The following is a 21,085-nucleotide window of genomic DNA, read 5'->3' as shown; positions in this document are numbered from 1 at the left end:
CTTTTAGGTTCATTTTACTATTATGTGAAATGTCGAACTGGTTTTTGTCGTTTCTTGGGTGACGTCAGGCCTTATCTCTCTGCTTCAGCGGATACCCCTGTGATCTCTGAGGAGAAAGGGCCCTGTTACCGACTTGTCAGTTCCGGAAGGCAGTGTATGCACCCCCTGTCTGTTCATCTCACCAAGCAGCTCTGCTGTTGTAGTGTGGGCAAGGCCTGGGGCCCACACTGTGAGAAATGTCCCCTTCCAGGCACAGGTAAGACATGCCCCGCTGTGCACTCACATTCATTCCCGGCCACACAAGCACACAGGATGATTTGGGCAGCTTGGGTTATTTGTGGTTTCTGACTTTAAAATTAGTTATTAATAATGCAATGTGTTTTTATCCCTTTTGTAAAAACCATGAACATACGAGGTTGAATCAGTGGGAAAAATTGCATGCAAAGAGCTTTTCCCATTTGTGTGTAATATTAGACTTCCTTTTGGATGTTAAGAAAAGCCATTGCGTTTTATCCCTAGCTTCTAGGGCCCTAAGTCTGTTGTTTGAAAGTGTGGAGAGACCAGAAGGCCCTGTTGGACTTGCACTTTCCTGATGATTGCTCACCGCCTGCACAGCGACTAGACCTGGTGCAGGTTAACTCTTTCACTCATGTATTGAACAGGTGCCTCTCAGGTCCTGTTAAGAACATTGTGCTTGATTTCTCCAGTTGGAAATGGAGAAAATTATATTCACTATGAATATCATTGATTGAATTTATGCTCTGAAGATTAATAACTCAAGGGCAGATCCTGCCAAACTCCCATGAACTTCTGGGTGGGAGCTGAATATTAAGAAGTGATGATTCTTTATCCTTCAGTTGAGTACATAATGGCCTAATGCCCTGAAAGCATAAATTTATCTAAGTGCCCTGCTTTTATACCAGGGAGTCACCAACTTCTCAAGCAGGGTCAAGTAGAGTTAAAGAGAAGAGAAAGAAATATACCTGCAGATACCGGGCATGATATTATCAAAAAAGGAGTGGCCCCAATTTCACTGGCATGGGGTAGGCATAAAAAAAGTCTACTCAGTTTCTTGTTCCATAAGGTGCTTCCCACATAGGGAAGCGTATTAACTCTCACAGGGCCATTTAATGTCTTAGGCCTATAACTTGCACTGTTGCAGACAAGTTTTAAATATAAATTTAACTATCGTGAGCCATGTTTGTTGATGGCTAGGATCAGAAAGAACTGGTAAAGCAGAGACAGTATAATGTTGATGGTAGTTTGGTTTACTGGGTAACTTGACACATCTCCAGAAGGCCCTAGTATCCTCCTGTGGGATCTGATCCTCTCAGTATTAAAAAGTAATAATCAGTTAAATTCATGATCTTGATAATTCACAGACCCACTTTAAGTTCAATTTTGATAGCTTTTGTAACCCTTACATGAAGCATAGATCAAGACGGTAAATGTAACAGCGGAAGACTTTTCCATAAAGTGCCGTAACTAAGTTTGAAAATAATATTAAAGATAAAATTTTGGCACTTAACCAGTTTTTGGATGTATGGTGATTTTCATAAGAGTAATGTTTAGTTCATTCATGCTTCAAATATTTGATAGAAAAACACTTTTGCTAGAAACATCTATTCTTCCAGATGAAAATTGTATTTCATAGTTAAACATAAAAATGAGGTTCTACCATTTAATGTGTGATCCTTAGAAAAACAAATTTTAGCATGTTTTAAGGAGTATTGGGGGGTTTTATTTTTACCAAGAGCTAATTTTAGGTCCAGAACATCAAGAGGAGATCTCTTGTTCAGTGGAAGTGAAAAGTGACTTATTTTACTTTCAGTTTTAAAAGTAGAAATAAAAACGTCGACCATGAGCTCCTTGGTGTCTGCATTTGGTAACTTGCCTCCAGCGCTGACACCAAAGGGCTTAGGTGGATCGTTCCTCCTCGGGCCACACACTGCCTTGCCTCTCTTGTCTTTCCCCTTGACTCATTCCTGGCGATTATGCGATGGAGGCTAGCAAATCACAGGTCCCCAGTCAACCTTTTTTTTTTTTTTTTTTTAAAGCATACAAAACCACCTTCCTGGCGGGAATAGCAGTTCCAGTGCATAGAATATTTCCTAGCCCTCAGGATAATTCGACCAGTTGGTCATGGTCAGGCTTTTGCTCACTTGTCATCCCTCTCCTTGAAAATACCTACATTCTAACTTGGCATGTCCTTTTTTCCTTTATTTCTACCCATCATCTCTTTAGCATGTGTATTTCGCTGGATTCCTTTTCACCATCCTGAGAATCTCTCTTCAAAGCCACTTGCCCTGTTTCAATCCTTCTTAACCAGCCTCCCCATATCAGCTGATAACCTCCATCCTGGCTGAGTCCTTTGGTTTCTTCAACTGGAAACAAATTAGGATGATTTCAGCACCTCATTTCCCTCAATAGTGATTTCTTTTTCTTTTTCAACCTTCTTGCTAGTCATTTAACTTAGATGTTACTGAGTTCCTGGTTAATAACTAGTGAAGTTAGACCAAAGCAAGAGGGAACAGTCTGATTTTTGCTGATATTACACTCCCCCTGAGATATATATAATATATATAGTATGTTCTGTACCTAAAAATCTAATGTATTACATATATTTTATGTGTGTAATACATGATATGATATAGAATATTAAATAGAAAATATGATATGTATGCTATCTCCTAATTTGTAGCTGACATATGTTAATATATATAAAATATGTGCTCTCTATATGCTATATATGCTATATATATATAAAATTCTGATTGGGTAGGATAAGGAATTAACAGATGGAGAAATGTTTAGTAAAAGAAAGGGTTGGGTTTTTTCTGTAAATATGCAAGTTTGACAGAAATTCAAGCATTTTGCATCTGTTTTTGAAGTTTTTAAATGTAACTATATTAGTGATGATTTATTAAGAGATATTCATCATGCTGTTTTCCTCTGTATAAGTTTGCACTTTTAGATTTTTAAAAGGAATATTTTCCCATCCCAAATCTAGCTGCTTTTAAGGAAATCTGTCCTGGTGGAATGGGTTATACGGTATCTGGCGTTCATAGACGCAGGCCAATCCATCACCATGTAGGTAAAGGACCTGTATTTGTCAAGCCAAAGAACACTCAACCTGTTGCTAAAAGTACTCATCCTCCACCTCTCCCAGCCAAGGAAGAGCCAGTGGAGGCCCTGACCTTCTCCCGGGAACAGGGGCCAGGAGCGGCGGAGCCAGAAGGTGAGAGTGGAAATGGATCGCGGACCTAGCCGTCTGTCTGTGGGTCTTTGCTTTGGTTTCCCTGCTTATAACCTCTAGAACAGGGGTTTTCAGCCTCGGCACTATTGACAATTTGGGGTGGATAGTTCTTTGATGTGAGGGGCTGCTCTGTGCCTTGTAGTATGTTTAGCAACATCCTTGGCCTCTAACCCCTAGAAGCCAGTTGCTCCCCCTCCCAGTTGCTACAACCAAAAAGGTGTCCAAGTATCACTAAGTGTCCCCTGAAGGCAGAATCACCCCTGATTGAGAACCACTGCTGCAGAGTAGTATGTACCTAGCAGGTGGCAGTATTCCACGGTCATCTCAGGACATTGTCTTGTGTTTGGGAGCTACTTTTTCTTGGTGTTTATTCCTGGAGAGTGATTCACATTTTTCAGGGAGTAGCCTGAATTCATTTCTGTGTCTACAGGGCCATTTAATAAATATGTATTTACTTTAAAAAATGGAATCCATAGACTTTAAAAAGTTAAAGCGTCAACTGAGCGTCCATGAAATAGAGTCTCACAGGCAGTCAGGGATTGGGGGAAGCAAAGTGAAGAAAGACAGGATCAGTGAAAGAGATCTTGGAGATCACCTAGTGAAGTCTTTTAATTTATATTTTGAGAAACCAAGACTTAGAGCAACTGACTTGCAGATGTCATACAAAGAGTATGTGATATGACCAAAGAGCACATTTTTCCGAGGAAGTGGTTAAGGCCGGCTACTCCAGAGGGAGACTAGAGACAAGGGGCTTTGACTCTCTGGTTCGGAAAGAGGGATTATCTATCTCCGTCTCTCCACAGAAACCAGCATGTCCAATACTTTGAATATCTTTGTCACCACAAAAGTGCTCACCCCAGATGGGAGGAACAAAAATCTTAGCTTTGTGTGGAATAGGTATTGGCTTTAATAAAGCTCCTGTTGGCCTTTCACACTTGATTCTTAGGTCAGAATTCAGGGTGTCCATTTATGGGTTTTGTGAGGGGAGAAGATGCCCAGGTTAGTGAGGCGCTGGGAGCTTGGCAAGGAAGAGAGGTCTCTTTTCAGGGCTCTGAACCTCTGTGTGTTCTAGCCTATTTTATTCCCCTCTCTCACTTGCTGCATTTCTCCTTGGTTAGGCAGACGAGGTAGGACCTCACCTAGAATTGACAGTGCTGGCCAGTTTGCTCCTGTGCACTTGGCCAGATGTTTGCACCTTCTCCGCCTTGGCACAAGCAGGAGGAAATGGGCTGTGGTCCAGATTCTGCCTCAAGAGTTTCTTGGTGGTGGGTTAGACAGGATAGAAAGTTAGTTGACTTGTTCTAACCACAAGAACATTGCAGCAGTGCTAACAATCTGATGCCCTGATTGGTTGTACAAGTTAATGCATCTACCTTTTATATTAATGTTTATAGAGACGTTGACCCATGAGAAAAATCCCTGTGATTATTGATCTAAGGCTTAAGGACTAATTCTACATACTGATTTTTGAAAAGTGTTTCAAAATAGAAAGGCATAATCACTCCCGCCACCACCCTATAATAATGTCGATGATGGTGTAACCTGTGATTTGTTCAATATACAGATGCTAATCTCTCATTGGATCTTGCTGGCTTGTGATTCTTTTCATGATCTTGTTAGCATATCTTCCTGAAAATGCTCACAGGGCTTCATGAAAGATCACTACGCACTAAGAATGCAGCACCCTTTCTTTGGTCTCTTATTGAAACAGGGCGTTCTCTTTTAACAGTGACATCAGAAAGCATTTCAAACATTATTTATTATGTTAAGGATAAGTATAATGAATATGTTTGTTTTCCAATGTGTGGGAAGTTCTACAAAATTGAGATTAGGCATGAAACAATGTACCAGGAAGTGTTGCCTCCTTTAACTTTTTTAGTTAGCAAGTGAGTTGGAAAGAACTTCATCACATCTGCTACCTGATCTCCTGTAATTGAGGAATGACATAGCACAGATACTTTTCCCCTGTCAGTCGTGTAAAATTCTCCAAAATGGTAGATGACCATAATTCTGCATTTGATTTAGTTTGATTCTTAATCCTGTTGGAGACATACTGAACTTTTGTTGCTTTTTAGAAAATGAAATATTATGTAGTGGACTGTCTTAAATTGTACTAATGTCCTTCTTTCTTTTTTGATTTTAGTGGCAACTGTACCTCCTGAGAAGGTAATTTATTCATTGTTTGCAAGTCGTCTTTTGTTACCTTCAAAATGACATTCTTCTAGATTATGTGTGATTTTTTTAAGACTTAAATACAGTAACATGTCTATTATGCATTATTTTGTTTAAGGAAATATAGCATTCATTCATTCAGTAAATATTTATTTATTGAGCACCTACTGTATAACTGGCACTACTCTGAATGTTAGGAAAACAGTAGAGAACAAATCAGACAAAACTCCTTGTTCTCAAGGAACTTAAATCTAGGGAGAAAAAAACGATAGGACTGATGGGAATCAGGGGCTTAAATGAAATTCAAGGAGTCAGTTCATGGCCTGGACCATCTATGGAAAGAAAGGTTCTGACATGTTTATGTAATTGTGTATTCTCAGAGTGCATATATATACTGAGTGATGTACTTCTTAGTTCAGCTAATATTTGACGTGCATGTTTGAGTTAAATTGGAGTAGGAGCAGAGCTTACCCTTGAAATTTATAATCAAATGCTGGGATATTACTTCTTTAAAATTTTAGAGAAATTTTAATCTATCTTTTTCTGGCACCAGAAGAAGGCTATGAATTGTGAGATTTATCAGTAGAAAATACTGGCATTTGCTGGAGCTCTGTCCTATTTATGTAATATTGTTCCTTGTCTGAATATTTCTTTATTGGTGACATGAAAATTAGGTAATTATTAAATGTTTATACATTTGTGTAGTGTTCATTCAGTTGGCAAGAATGCAGTAATTATTAGGATTTAGATGGGTCATATACATATGTGAATTATTATAAGTAGTTTTGTAAATCTTTAGCTTATAAATAGGGAGATAGAATAACAGAAGTGTTAAAAGTGCTGAAAGAATCCAGAAAAAAGGAACGATTTTAGACTGATAGCATCCAATAAGGAAAAATGTTACATTATATTGACCCCAAAAGAAGCACAACAGATATGCATATTTGCAGCTCTTGGGTAGCATTTCCAAAGATCAGTATGTACAGTAGTTTGCAATTTTGTTGATTTTGAATTTCGTTCTGGGTGATGAGTGGGAGGAATCCTTTAGCCCATGAGTGGGCCAGCCAGCTCCCTGACAACCTCATCGTATCCGATTTTGTTCTCCTCTGTTTATGATTGAGTTTATGGTAACTCTCATAAAGGATCTGAAAGAGGGCCTGAGAATTTGCTTGTGTACTTTTCCTGCAGTTTATTTGGAGAGGAGGCAGTGGGGAAAATGCAGCCATAGGCTTTGCGGGCTTGACTTTTCGCACAGGTCTCACGATATTAAAGATTGATGAAGAGAAAGCAGGGTGGTCCCTTGATGGGAAATTACGTGCGCATAGGTGCAGTGGAGGGAGGGGACAGCAAGAGGTCAATTAGGGGAGCAGGGGAGACTCCGTTAGAAAAAGAACTTGGTGGGGGGGACACTGCTTTGGAAGGCTTGGAACACCAAACTGCAGTTGCGGTCGGTGGGGAAATACCCTCCTCCTCAACTGGACCGTACATGTCAAGTGGAGAAGTGACATTGGTTAGGAAGTAGGAAGTCGGCCACCCCATGCTGCTGGGGGCGGGGAGTAGGGGGGCAGGTGTGGAATTCTGTCTGTAAGCTGCGGGAGTGGACTCACATCTGGTCATGGTCTGCTCCTTGCTAGCATTGACCATGGGCTGCAGGGGGTGGGCTGCAGTTGAGACTGACTGGGGTCACCTTTTAATAGATAATAGAAAAGCTAGTCTGTATTCTTAAGAAGAGGGGGAGACTCACCGGACAGGAAGCGTCTCGGAGACAGTCGGCGACCGGATGGCTCTAGGTGAGACAGAAGCCAAACAGGAGGAGGAAGTGGAGGGGTCAGCTTTTGAAATACTTCAATCATGACGAAAAGAGAAGCAGAGGAGCTGATAGAAATTGAGACTGATGGAACAGAGAAACCAGAGTGCCCAGAAGAAAGCATTGTTGAACAAACCTACACTCCAGCTGAATGTGTAAGCCAGGCCATAGACATCAATGAGCCAATAGGCAATTTAAAGAAACTACTAGAACCAAGACTGCAGTGTTCTTTGGATGCTCGTGAAATTTGCCTGCAAGATATCCAGCTGGATCCAGAACGAAGTTTATTTGACCAAGGAGTAAAGACAGATGGACCTGTACAGCTTAGTGTACAGGTAATTTCTTACCAAGGAATTGAACCAGAGCTAAACATCCTGGAAATAGTTAAACCTGCGGAAACAGTTGAAGTAGGTATTGATCCAGATGCCGAAGCAGAAGCACATCTTGTTGAGGAAACTCAAGTGATAACTCTTGATGGCATAAAACACATTACAACCATTTCAGGTGAAACCTCAGGACAAGTGACGAGATGGGCTGCTGCTCTGGAAGGTTATAGGACAAAGCAAGAACGTCTTGGGGTACCCTGTGATCCCATACAGTGGTGCACAGACCAAGTCCTGCACTGGGGGGTTTGGGTAATGAAGGAATTCAGCATGACCGATATAGACCTCACTACGCTGAATATTTCCGGAAGAGAACTCTGTAGTCTCAACCAAGAAGATTTTTTTCAGCGGGTTCCTCGGGAAGAAATTCTCTGGAGTCATCTGGAACTTCTTCGAAAATATGTATTGGCAAGCCAAGAACAACAGATGAATGAGATAGCTACAGTTGATCAACCTGTGCAAATTATTCCAGCATCAGTGCAGTCTGCTACACCAACAGCCATTAAAGCTATAAATAGTAGTGCAAAGGCAGCTAAAGTACAAAGAGCTCCAAGGATTTCAGGAGAAGATAGAAGTTCACCTGGGAACAGAACAGGAAACAACGGCCAAATCCAACTGTGGCAGTTTTTGCTAGAACTTCTTACTGACAAGGATGCTCGAGACTGCATTTTCTTGGGTTGGTGATGAAGGAGAACTTAAGCTAAATCAGCCCGAACTGGTTGCATAAAAATGGGGAAAACGTAAAAATAAACCTACAATGAACTATGAGAAACTTAGTCGTGCATTAAGGTATTATTATGATGGGGACATGATTTATAAAGTTCAAGGCAAGAGATTTGTATACAAGTTTGTCTGTGACTTGAAGACTCTTATTGGATACAGTGCAGCAGAGTTGAACCATTTGGTCACAGAATGTGAACAGAAGAAACTTGCAAAGATGCAACTCCATGGAATTGCCCAGCCAGTCACAGCAGTAGCCCTGGCTACTGCGTCTCTGCAAACAGAAAAGGATAATTGAGCCCAGGACCTTTTGGGAGTCCAAGGTCTTGCTTAAATGTTAGAGCAAGTATTGCTCTTACCTTTATTACTGAATTTGAATCTTCTTTTATTTCTACACTGTACAATCTGATGTATGATTTTTTTATATGTATTTCATACTCTTGTGAAAAAAAGGAGGGGGAAATGTGGGAAAAAGTAATAAGTGCTCAATGTTTCTAGAAGACGCATCACAGCAGGATTAACTGAGATGGGGAGAAAGAGGAAGCTTGAGAGGTCGATTAGATGACCACAGGAAACTGAGAATGAGAGAGTGAGTGCACACGAGGGTAATGGGGGCTATGGATGTGGAAAAAGATGAACAAATATAAGGAATAGTGGAAATGAGCAGGGCTTGGAATGAGGAATGAAAGAGGGGTACTAAAAAGTGACTTTAAACCTGGACAGGTTAATGGCTGTGGCGTTAATAGAAATGAAGAAGGTGGAATCAGAGCCTGGATGCTTTGGGGAAGGGATGGGTTTGAGGAATTTGTGGAATATCTAAATGGAGTTACCATGTAAGCACTCATGCCTACACAATTGGGTCTTTGATGACATACTCAGGCAGGATATCTATTTTATCAAAAGCAGAAAAGGTGACAAGGTAAAAGGGAAACAGAGGCCAGGGGAGTGGGCTTTCTGGAAGATGACAGTGAGTAAAGCAAGGAGTGCTTTAACCAGGAGTGGTGATGTGAGCGCTCTGGGCCCACAGTGGTGTGAGTGAGGTCTCAGATCCTTACCTAGCCCGACTGTTCAGTCTGCAGGAGCCCTAAGGAGCTGTAACTGGAAACTGAGCCCTGGGTGCCAGTCTGTTTCTTTGCTTCTGGCCCAGAGGACAGGAGTGGTCAACAGGATGTGTGAGGTGTTCCTCCAGGTCCCTATTTTTCTGTTGCTGTTTGACTACCAGTATTCTGAGAGGTGGAGGTGTAAAGTTACTGTAATGACTGACCGGCTTACTGTATTTTAATGTATTGTGTTCTTTGTTATGGCATACCTGTATCCATTACTTAATCTGCAAAGTGTGGCTGGACATTTTATTTGGGCAGAAGCCACATGTGAATGAGGTGATGGTGGAGTTCTCCTCTGGGGTCAGTTTTGCCTTGTTCCAGACCAAACGTGGGCCCCTGAGCCAAGGCATTCGTTTAAAATATCTGAAGAGACCTTTTGCTTTGGGCCCCCGGGAAATGGGTGAGGGTGTGTGCACATATCAGCACTGCTGGGAAAACTCAAGGGCTTAGTATAGTAGCAGCACAGCAACGGTTCATTTTTTTTAAATTTCAAGCAATTGCCCAAGTTTTTGTGTACCTGTGATATTTGTTGCCTTTCTAAGAGTAAAATTTATAAAAATAGTAATATGTGGAAACTAAAAATTCCTACTTTCTGTTTTCTTCTTTTTTTCTTTTTAATACAACCATCTAGGAAATACCTTCATTGGATCAAGAGAAAACCAAACTTGAGCCTAGTCAACCCCAGCTCTCTCCAGGCATTTCCACTATTCATCTGCATCCACAGTTTCCAGGTAGCCTGTGTTGATTTGTGCTGTTTGTAAGAGTACTATGAATAAAAGAGTAAGATGAGGATTTTTTTGTGTCTTTGGTTTTAAAGTTTTAATCAGGAGAGTTCCTAAGTGAAGTAAAATGTGAAATACACTTATGTATATTAATATACTTATATAATGTTAGTGTAAGTATGGTACAGTCAATCCTTCTTTATCCGTGGTTTCACTTTCTGCGGTCAGCTGCAGCCCAAAAATATTAAGTGGAAAATTCCAGAAGTAAACAATTCATACATTTTAAATTGTGCATTGTTCTGAGTAGCATGATGAAATCTCGCGCCGTGCTGCTCCATCCTGCCTGGGACGTGAATCATCCCTTTGTCCAGTATCCATGCTCTATATGCTTCCTGCCCGTTAGTATAGGAAAAAACATAGTATATGTAGGGTTTGGTACTATCTGCGGTTTCAGACATCCACTGGGGAGGTCTTAGAACATATCCCCCTCAGATAAGGGGAGACCACTATATTATAAGTATTATGATGATAAAATTTTTCACTATTTTCTGTGGTCAGGAGTAGTATATATTATTAGAACATTATTGAGGTTCATCATTTGATGAAGGGTCATTTTTCTTGGCTTCCAAATTGCTCTCAGATATTCTTGCTAAATGTTGAAACCAGGGCTACAGGCTAATACCATGAGCTTTAGGGACCCATAGCCATTCCTATATCCAAGAATTACTGTGGTATGTTGTTAGATTAAATTATGCTTGCATTTTGAAATGGGATCTCAATGCACATAACAGCCTTTAATTTTCATTTTATTCCCTCCTTCCTCGTATAGTAGTGATTGAAAAAACATCACCTCCTGTGCCTGTGGAAGTAGCTCCTGAAGCTTCAACATCAAGCGCCAGCCAAGTCATTGCACCTACTCAAGTAACAGGTAGGTGCAGTATTGATGTCACAGAGCCTGTGGAGGAGACGTGGATATGAACTTCATTTTAAATGTAGTGTCGAAGCTGTATCACATGTATCACAAGATTGCTCATGGCAGAGTTAGTCATGAGAGCAAATATTTGGAAATGATCTAAATACCGTTTAAAGGAGGAATATGTTTAAACGAGTTATGGTACATGTGCAGCGGAATATCACATAGCTATAAATGTTTTAAAAGTATTTAATGTTGTGAGGAGATGCTTATGGCAAAATATTAAGAAATATAGAACACAGTGATTCCAGTTTTATTTTTTAAATGTTTACAAACAGAAAAAGTTCATCACAGTGTTTAACCATCCCCAGTTGATAGGATCATGGATAACATTTATGCTCTCCAATATATTTTTATATATTTTAAAATTCTTTATAATAAACATATATTATTTTAATCATTAGTGACAAATTATAAAGATTTATCATAATTTGTAACCAACAGCCTGAAAGTTAATATCCTTAATGTATAGTGAGGTCTTATACATCAGCAATAAAAACGCTGATAGAAAAATGGAAATAATGTAATCAGGTAATTCATAGATAACATACCAAGAAACATATATGTAATAGGAAATTTCAACTTTACGAGTAGTCAAAGAAATGCAAATTAAAATGAGAATTCTTTATTCTTAACGAATCAGTATTTCATTTTTACTAGAGTGAAATTGAGGCTCTCACACATAGCTGAAAGGAATGTAAACTAGTTCAACTTTTCTGGAAAGCACAAACTGGCAATATGTGTCAAGAACTTTAAAAAATCTTCAAGACTTTTAAGTCAGTATCCCATATTAAAATAACTAGTATAAGGAAATAACGTCCCCGCAAACTGTTGTAATGGTTTATATAAATGGACGCTTACCACAGCACCATGTATAATAGAGAAATAGAAAAAAAAACCTAAGTATTTAACTATAGGGAAATAGATAATTATATCTACATTGAAACAGTATGCTACCGTCAAATATTACAGTATTTTTGAAGAATTTTTATTAAAATCTCTCAGAAAATGGTCACAAGATATTGTTAAATACAAGATGAAGTATATGAAAATGAAGGATACAGTGTATTAAACCAAATATGTGTAGCTGATTCACTTTGCTGTACAGTAGAAACTAACACAACATTGTAGAGCAGCTATGCTCCAATAAAAATTTAAAAACAAAGAAACACAAGGATTTACTGTATAGCACAGGGAACTATATTCAATATCTTGTAATAACCTATAATGGAAAAGAATCTGAAGGAGAATATAAATATATGATTGAATATAAATATTAAAAAAAAGACATACGTACATTGAGAAAATGCTAGAAGAAAATACATCAGATATTAGCAGTGATTATTTTTTGTAGTGGGGTCTGAAAGGTTCGGGCGTTGTTTCATTTTAGAATTTTTTGTGTATTCCACATGTTCTTGTGTGGAAATATAGTATTATAATCAGAGAAAATATCACTAAGATGTATCACAGCAGCTTAAGTTCCTGATGTCATTACAGGATGAGGCTGGCAGTGGGTTGGCAGGAGAAGCTAATAGAGGAGTTTGCAGCCTCCCTTAGAATTTCACCTCTTCAGAAACATGACATGCATCATTTCCAATAGACATGTGCTTGGTTAGATGTGTTAATTAGTGGGACTGTGGTGATCATTTCACAATGTATACATATTAAAATATCAAGTTGTACACCTTAAATACATACAGCTTTTATATGTTTTAAAAAACCAAAAACTTTTACCCATTTTCTCAAAATTGTGGATGTAATTTCTCTTAGATACTTGAACTGATACAGCAGACGAGAAAGTGTTTTTAAAAAGCACCCCTGCCCCAAGGTGAAATGCAGTTGACTAAATAGTGCAGAGTCACATCATGGACCCAGCAGTGTGTTTTCACCTACTTCAGGGATACCCTCAAGGTGCAGCTGCACCCAGAGCCATGGTCTTCCCACATGAATGCAGGGCAACTACTCTTTGGTTTTACTATAAATACCGAGGAAAGTGTTATAGAAATATTAGCTATTCTAAATATTTCTAGTGATACGGTGAAATGCTAATTTTTTTTTTTAATGGCTGTGGCTAAAATTGTTATTCTCTGTTCTGAAGTCACATGTATGTCTACCCACTTTATTAATCCCATCTATGAGAGACTCTGCTATACAGTGCAAGGCATACAAACATGTAATATACCATCTTGGTCAGGGAGGATCTTCTCATTGTTTATATCAGCATTAAAAAGAAAAATTGCAGTCTGTCAGTGCAAAAGTTCTTTCAAGTACTGTTTTCATTTTCCAATGTGAAGACATACTTTTGTGCCTTTTTAACAATGGCTGACTTCAACCATCAGACTTCTTGCAAACTAGCTTTGTAGAGGTTAAGTTTGGCTGGATAAAGGTAGCCAATCATTTAAATGCAGGCCTGTGAGGAATAATAAATTGCAGTTACTCAGCTTCAACTGAACTGCGGAGCTGATTGAAAAAAATGAAAGTAGCTGTGCTATATGAAGTTGTTAGAAGACAGCTTAATTGGAGTTTGGCAGAGATACAGGGCTAACATCTGCTATCACATGTTTGAAGCACAAATATTTCCTTCCAGGAAACAAGTGACATTGAAATTTTATCTTCATGCAGCATTTGTAGGTGCTCCGACTTCATATAGTAAAAGAATCTTTCTAGAACAATCCATGGGGAGAACACTGTAGATAGTCTTTGAATTTAAATGGCTTGCAATTTTTGGAGCCATACTACATGATCTGTAATCTACACTAGAACAAGAGGACTGTTTTGTATCAAATTTAATTGAAATCAAAATATAGATGTTCCCATTGGTTTTGATAAGAGAGCCAAACATGTAGATTGAAGGAGCAATCTGATCATTTCTTTCTGAAACATTAGGCGTGTTTTTTTTGTTTTGTTTCCCCTAGAACACAAAGGAGGTAGATGTTTGTCAGTCTTAGTTTTATCCATAAATTGAAGAAAGGAATAGAATAATAAGTAGGTACCTAAAATAAACAAAATAAGCTCCACATTGCTCGACGATGATATCTTTATGATGGTGAGATTGGAAGTAGCCTTTGCAGATTTCATCAGACTCACTTTGACTTGCAGTAATTATAAAGTGAGCCACATATTTGCAGGGAATAAGTGTGATACTTTCCACTCTCTGCAGCTCAGTTGGTGGTTTGCAATATTATTGGTATACTGTTTCCAAATAAATGATACATTTCAGCATATAAATTCTTGATTTAGCATAGTATCTTAATAGCTCAAGGATAGGTTGGAAAATCAAAGCTTTATTTCTCTGGCGAGTATTTACAAAGTGGGAACATCTGCTTCAGTTGTTGTGGGACAGTTTATGCTCTTTGTGGGGCAGTTAGGAAGCCAGGGCATTTCTGTAAGCCTTTCCATGAGTTGACATTTGATGCCTTCCTCCAGCTCTTCCTAAACTTTCTCCATGGCCCTTGCAGACCAGCCAGAAATTATTCTTTGACTTTCGATGACTGCTTTGTGTAAACCTTTGTAATCATCATGGCCCAAACATTATAACAACTATTTTGCTCATTGGATCTTTTCCAGAACTCAGAAATGACCACTTTATAAAAACCTTTGTCCCTGAAGCATATTACCAGTATCATGACAGCCTCAATAAACTATGTATGCTAATGGAAGGTGAACTTTTTTCCATGTTAACTCATCATGCTTTAATATTTCCAGCTCTGTTTATTTATTTATTTTGAGTAATCACATGATGAGGAAAAAAGCTAAAGGTCAGCATACTCACTTTCATATTTTTGTCAAAAGCTCTTTTTCATTTAATTCTTAAAAATAAAAACACCAAACTCTTAAGCCCACCACTGGCCTTTTTGCCGGGATAAATAGAGTGTTTGGTTTTCCACTGGCTTTTGGTCATGGCTCTTCTTCCAAATTCTAAACGGGCTCCTGGGAAAGAAACAGTAAGGTCCTTGGCCCAGTGCAGGTGAAGCTCTTTCAGGGGCCACATGTAGTAGGAAAGCATAAGGCGGTCCTGCAAACCCGGGGAAATGTGATAGGTGTTATGAAGGAGGACACCTGGAAGAGTCCAGTGGGAGCAGTCTCTTGATCTCTGGGAAACCAAACATGCTTTAGAAGAGAAGACATTATCATTAACCAGAGTGCCCGGGAGGCCAGTAATTAGTGCTTCCTGTGCGAGGCTTTGCCATATTCCCAGTGTTTGTGTTGACGCTATCAGCATGTACAGGGAAATGTATGTTTTGACCTGAACTGATCCTTTCCATGGGAACAGGCTCACAAGCCAATGTGTGAGTGACCTCTTAGAAAAATGTAAAGCATAATGTCTGTGCCCCACAAAACCCAGAGAAAGCCAGCAACTTGTTTTCAGTTTTAAGACAATACCCTCAGGACTTGGCTTTCTGTATAACTTATATGTGATCAAGAATGAAAGTGGGGCTTCCCTGGGGGCGCAGTGGTTGAGAGTCCGCCTGCCGATGCAGGGGACACAGGTTCGTGCCCCAGTCTGGGAAGATCCCACATGCCACGGAGCGGCTGGGCCCGTGAGCCATGGCCGCTGAGCCTGCGCGTCCGGAGCCTGTGCTCCGCAATGGCAGAGGCCACAGCAGTGACAGGCCCACGTACCGCAAAAAAAAAAAAAAAAAGAATGAAAGCGTAACAGACAAGGAGGGAAAGCATGGGAAGAGGTGGTGGGAGACATGTTTTTAAAGTTTTAAAATAGGAGTAGCAGTAATTTACTTTTTACCTTAAAAATGGTATTGATCAATTTTTTTTTTTGAGACGTGGTTGACATAACATTATATAAGTTTAAGGTATACAGTGTGTTGGTTTGCTACATTCGTATATTGCACTATGATTACTATAAAAGCATTAGGTAACACCTTTATCATGTCACATACTTTTCCTTTTTGTGTGTTGAGAACAGTTAAGATTTAATCTCTTAGCAACACTGGAATTTATAATACAGTATTGTTGACTATAATCTGGTAAATTTTTTGATGAGTAGTAAAGAGAAAGCAGAGGTGTTTCGAAGTTGTTATGGCTTTCTTTTTTTGTTTAATTTAGAAGGGTGGAATCCTCCTAGCAAATGGATAAAAGGTATCTCTGAGGACAAACTGATAAGCTACATTCATCACTCCTATATTAAAAAAAAAATGGGGCAAACAGTGTAGAAATCAAGTATACGTTAGTAAATGTCCCTTCGTTCCTTTGATGTATCTCTTAGTACCCTCTAGTGGTGTCAGAGTAACATTTTCTTACATACGTTCGTACCAACTGGGATCAACATTTTCAAGCTGCATCTTTATATACTTAATCTGAGGTAATCAACTAAAAATCCTCAAGCTTTCCTCATAACTATTTCAACCTCATAGCTTCCATTTAAGATACTAGATTGGAAGGAAAGGCTATTATTATTCATTTCTTAAGACTAAGGAATTAAAATTCTTAACCATTTCTCCTATCTTAGATCTGACTTAAGAAGAAAAGATCTAAATATTGGCACACTGGTATAGGAATGTATCTCATCTGAATTAAGCATCACATATTTTTGAAGACTTTTGTTCACACGTGTAAAATAATCCATCCTAAAGCTATACCTGAAAGGACAAATAAATATTTGGTAATCAACATATTGGTATGTGTGGGGCTGGGGGTGGGGCAGTGAGTACTGATTAAGCCTTTCCTGAAAACCCCAGATGTACAGCCTTTTAATTCTGAATTCTTGTTCCTAGTATATTAAGTCATCTTCTAATTTTTCTTTTTGCAAATCTGATCAGTATGTCTTTTCTGCTTTAAGCAAATGACAGATAAGAACATAATGGAAATAATTACAAAGAAAATCAAGAAATCTAAATACCAATAATTTTCAAAGAAGGCATCTACCTACCTTAAGAATAGCTGGTTAAAGATGTGCTTCTCACACTATTCTACTAAAGAATTCTTAGAAACAGAGAAGGGAGTGCTTACCTGAGGGTCTAGGAGTAGAACCTGGAGAAGATTACCTTTTCTACCTTCAGATTTTTGTGGCACATAGAAATAATAATTTTTTAAGAAAGACTTTTCTGATTATAGAAGTAATTATACCTGTTCATTGTAGAAATTTTGAAAAATACAGAAAAATATAGACAATACAAATCCCCATAATTGTAACACTTAAGACTTATTTCCTTCCAGTCTTCTTTTCTGTGCATAAAATAATTTAGATCATATCCTATATTATAATTTGTACCTAACTATATTTTCTTAACAAATAAGCATTATCCTATCCTGTTAATGATTATATAATGATCTATCCTACATATGTATCATAATTCATTGTTTTATGTTGTTAGTATCAGTCACTTAAGTCTAGGCAATCGTGTTAATCACCCATGTTTTTTTAGCCTTTTGGATTATTTTTTCTGTAATTTGATATTATACTGACTATAAACAATCTTTTTCGGATAGTGAATTAGCATAAATAGACTCACTAAAGGTATAAGTAACTTGTAAATGTGTGTTTTTTTCATAATCCAAGTGATTTGGTGCAAAATACTGCAGCTCTGTAGTCGTATGCGTCCTTATAAAGCCTAGCAACTTTTCAAATGACTTGCATCGGTTGTCTTAAAATCACAGCACAGTGAATAACACTTGATGAAAAATGAATGTGGTTTGGGTTTTGGAGAGCAACCTCAACCCCAACTTAGGTCATTTCCATAGTGAATTTTTGTTAAAACACTGTTTTTCACATCTTTCTTCAGAACTCACAGTGGGTTATTGGTGACAGTAGCATGCCTGCTTTTCTTTTCCTTCAAGCCATAGATTTCTCTAACAAAGGTGTGATTTAGCTTGTCATGCTTGAGGCCCCGTCTTCCTCCACTGGGCCACTTGGGCTCATCCATGGTCTCATCTGTTTTAAGTGTTGTTTACTACGTGATGACAGTGAGATAATAGCCCAAGGTAGTTATTATAAATGTGCTGTTTCTTTGTTATCTATTCTTAAATGACTTCAATAGGAACAACCACAGTAATCAGTAATAATGGCTAACTTTTAAAAAATTTTATTTATATTTTTATTTTTGGCTGCGTTGGGTCTTCGTTGCTGCGCGCGGGCTTTCTCTAGTTGCAGCTAGTGGGGGCTACTCTTCGTTGCCGTGGGTGCTCATTGTGGTGGCTTCTCTTGTTGCGGAGCAAAGGATCTAGGTGCGCAGGCTTCAGTAGTTGCAGCACGCGGGCTCAGTAGTTGTGGCTCACGGGCTTAGTTACTCCGTGGCATGTAGGATCTTCCCGGACCAGGGCTCGAACCTGTGTCCCCTGCATTGACAGGCGGTTTCTTAACCACTGCGCCACTGGGGAAGCCCAATAATGGCTAACTTGTATTGAGCACATATAATGCCAGGCATTGAGCTACATGCATTATTTAGGTTAACTCTTTAGAACTTCATGCTCTGAAGTTGGTGCTCTGATAATTCTCATTTACACAGACAGAAAAGTGAGGCTTAGATTGTTTAAGTAACTTGCTCTTTGTTACAGAGCTAAGAAAGGGCAGCGAGGTTGGTACCTGTACTGTCCTCCAAGGCTGGGCTTCTGACCACCAGCTGTGCCCCCCGCCCCCCACTATTCTATTATACATTCTTACAAAGATCATTGAAATCAACAGACTGTCTTGGAGTAATTCATCTCAGGTCACCTTTGAGTCCTCAGGTCCTCTTGGTAATAAAACACGCCGTGATGGCCTTCACCCACTGGGAGCTCCTCTCACCTTGCCTTGACCACGGCCTTGTCTGTGGGTGGAGTGAGGACTTGGGGCTCATCTTCTCAGGCTTCATAGAAGAAGCCAGTCTCATGCAGGAATCAGGAGGAGAGTGAGGGAGGAATTGAGCAGAGAAGATTTGGAAGAAGATTCTGTACTAGTGTAAATAAAATATGCTCCTGTTGAAATTGGCAAATGAAGAGTAAGTTGCATCCAGAAGTTCTGCTTTGATTAGAAGTGGTAAATCTTTCTGGAGAATTAATGAGAAATTTGGAAGGAGGTTGAATATAGTTTTTGGAACTTGAATTTGGCCTGCTAACAAATAGAAAGTTACCATCTATTTCTTATCAGGAGAAATCATGTGATTGGTCCATCATTCAAAATGAACTGGAGTGGATAGAAACTCATTGATGGGCCATCTTGGAAATTCACAACTGACTATAACGTTTTAACATGGCCTCTTTCCGAATTTCCACCTTCTCCAGTTCATCTTAGAAGTTGTTTCATTAAGAATTATTCATGACCTTGGCTGGGACTAACTGATCAATTATGAAATGATGATCATCGGTAATCAAATGAATTTATACTTGATTTTAGAGTATAAAATTTTGTTTTCTAATTGCATACCTGGGAATAAGGTAATCAGGAAACACAAGTAATGGTTTGCAAGTAGCAGTGGAATCTTTGTTTATATCTGTTTTTCCCTACATTTTTTTATTTTTAAAGAAATCAATGAATGTACTGTGAACCCTGATATCTGTGGAGCAGGACACTGCATTAACCTACCGGTGAGGTATACCTGTATATGCTATGATGGCTACAAGTTCAGTGAGCAACAGAGGAAATGTGTTGGTAAGAAGAGACACTTCTGGTAGATGAGATTATTAAATATCAAATATTTGCACATAAAGAACATTTTTTATTATGGGGAAAATGTTATTGTGTTTAATTTTTTAAAAATTTTATCCCTGAGCTAAGGGTACTCAAAAAGAGGTTCAGTAAACTCCTAGGAAGCTCTTACCGCTTGGTTCAATGCTACCTACCTTGCCAAGTGTAATACAATTACATAAAGGTGGAATAACTTCCCAAAGCTTTTCAGGGAAAGAATATAAAATTAAGAGTTCTAGAAATAGCTATCTACAGACATATTTAGCAAAACAAATTAATATATTCTGCAGTAAAGAATTATGTTCATCTAAGTTCATAAAATCTGATTTTTAAAAGGGATTTCTATATTGAAAATCAATATATGCTGACACAAAACTATTAATGAATTTATGAAGTAGGGATCTCATATATGCTTCTTTGGGGAAAAAATGAATCTCAAAAAGGGGTGTAATAGTGTTAAGTAGGTCATTTTAATGTGTTAACACTAAATTTAATATCATTTTTTTAGAAAAAGAAAATTCAGCACTAAGAGCTATAAGGCAAATATAGAGCAACAAAGGCATATACCTAATTAAACCCACTTTAATATGCTAAATGCCATTATGCAGATGTGACTTTTGCCGTTTTGTTTTGCATATATATGTGGGGTGAGGTGTGAGGGGAACATCCACCTGCTCCATCATAGCATGGCTCTGTCTCTTGAATTTGTATACATTAGATGTATTATGTTTAGAACCCCAGCACATAAAGTCGAAAAGGGCAGTCGGTCGAGATGATTCAGTCTCGCTTTACCCAAGTGCACAGTGAAAGAGTGCCTGTCCCACCATTTCTGACTGTCTCTGCTGAGCTGGCCTGGGAGTTGCACAGTGAATTCCAGTGCTTACATGACTCCAGTTATCAGGCAGGTCCTTTTGTGGTGACCTGAAATCTTTCTCTTTGAAACACCTATGTCAGGGTTGTAGCTTGAGCTTTCAAAGCAGTACACCGTATGTGTATTCCCTTTTCCCAGTAACAGCCCTTCAGGTATTCAGGAAGACTGATCGTGTCTCCTTTTACTGTTTTCCTCACTTATAAAGGTTTGTGGGACACAGGGGTTGGTGTGCTGGTATTTCATGAACAGAGAGACTGAGAATTTCATGCTAGACTACACTAATCCTTTTATCTGTCTTTTTGTTAACAGATATTGATGAATGCGCTCAGGCCCAACACCTCTGCTCCCAGGGACGCTGTGAAAACACTGAGGGAAGTTTCTTGTGTATTTGCCCAGCGGGGTTCATGGCCAGTGAGGAGGGTACTAACTGCATAGGTAATGACAGTGTTCTTTCAGAT

At 38.9% G+C, this 21,085-nt stretch overlaps 2 protein-coding genes across 18 annotated transcripts in view; both read left to right on the top strand.

Moving 5' to 3' along the window:
* The window catches only part of LTBP1 (latent transforming growth factor beta binding protein 1), a 423,263-nt gene that overhangs the window by 277,706 nt on the left and 124,472 nt on the right, over window positions 1–21,085 (top strand). For 7 of the 17 annotated variants that reach the window (XM_033425264.2, XM_004268203.4, XM_033425267.2 and 4 more), the window contains 7 exons: window positions 89–256; window positions 3,011–3,238; window positions 5,400–5,422; window positions 10,073–10,172; window positions 10,993–11,091; window positions 19,595–19,720; window positions 20,937–21,062. In XM_033425264.2, the coding sequence (XP_033281155.2) occupies window positions 89–256; window positions 3,011–3,238; window positions 5,400–5,422; window positions 10,073–10,172; window positions 10,993–11,091; window positions 19,595–19,720; window positions 20,937–21,062 (870 nt within the window). The remainder of the gene's footprint in view (window positions 1–88; window positions 257–3,010; window positions 3,239–5,399; window positions 5,423–10,072; window positions 10,173–10,992; window positions 11,092–19,594; window positions 19,721–20,936; window positions 21,063–21,085) is intronic. The other 10 variants (XM_033425269.2, XM_033425265.2, XM_004268205.4 and 7 more) reach the window with 5 other exon arrangements.
* Window positions 7,173–8,730, top strand: LOC101289149 (GA-binding protein alpha chain-like). Its single transcript, XM_033425271.2, is given in 2 exon segments — window positions 7,173–8,287; window positions 8,289–8,730. Coding segments are annotated over 2 exon segments (1,356 nt in total). The 5' UTR covers window positions 7,173–7,279; the 3' UTR covers window positions 8,637–8,730.

The sequence above is a fragment of the Orcinus orca genome, chromosome 13 (genome assembly GCF_937001465.1).
Source record: "Orcinus orca chromosome 13, mOrcOrc1.1, whole genome shotgun sequence".
In the NCBI taxonomy this organism is placed as follows: Eukaryota; Metazoa; Chordata; class Mammalia; order Artiodactyla; family Delphinidae; genus Orcinus; species Orcinus orca.
This window is presented reverse-complemented; position numbering and strand designations above follow the sequence as displayed.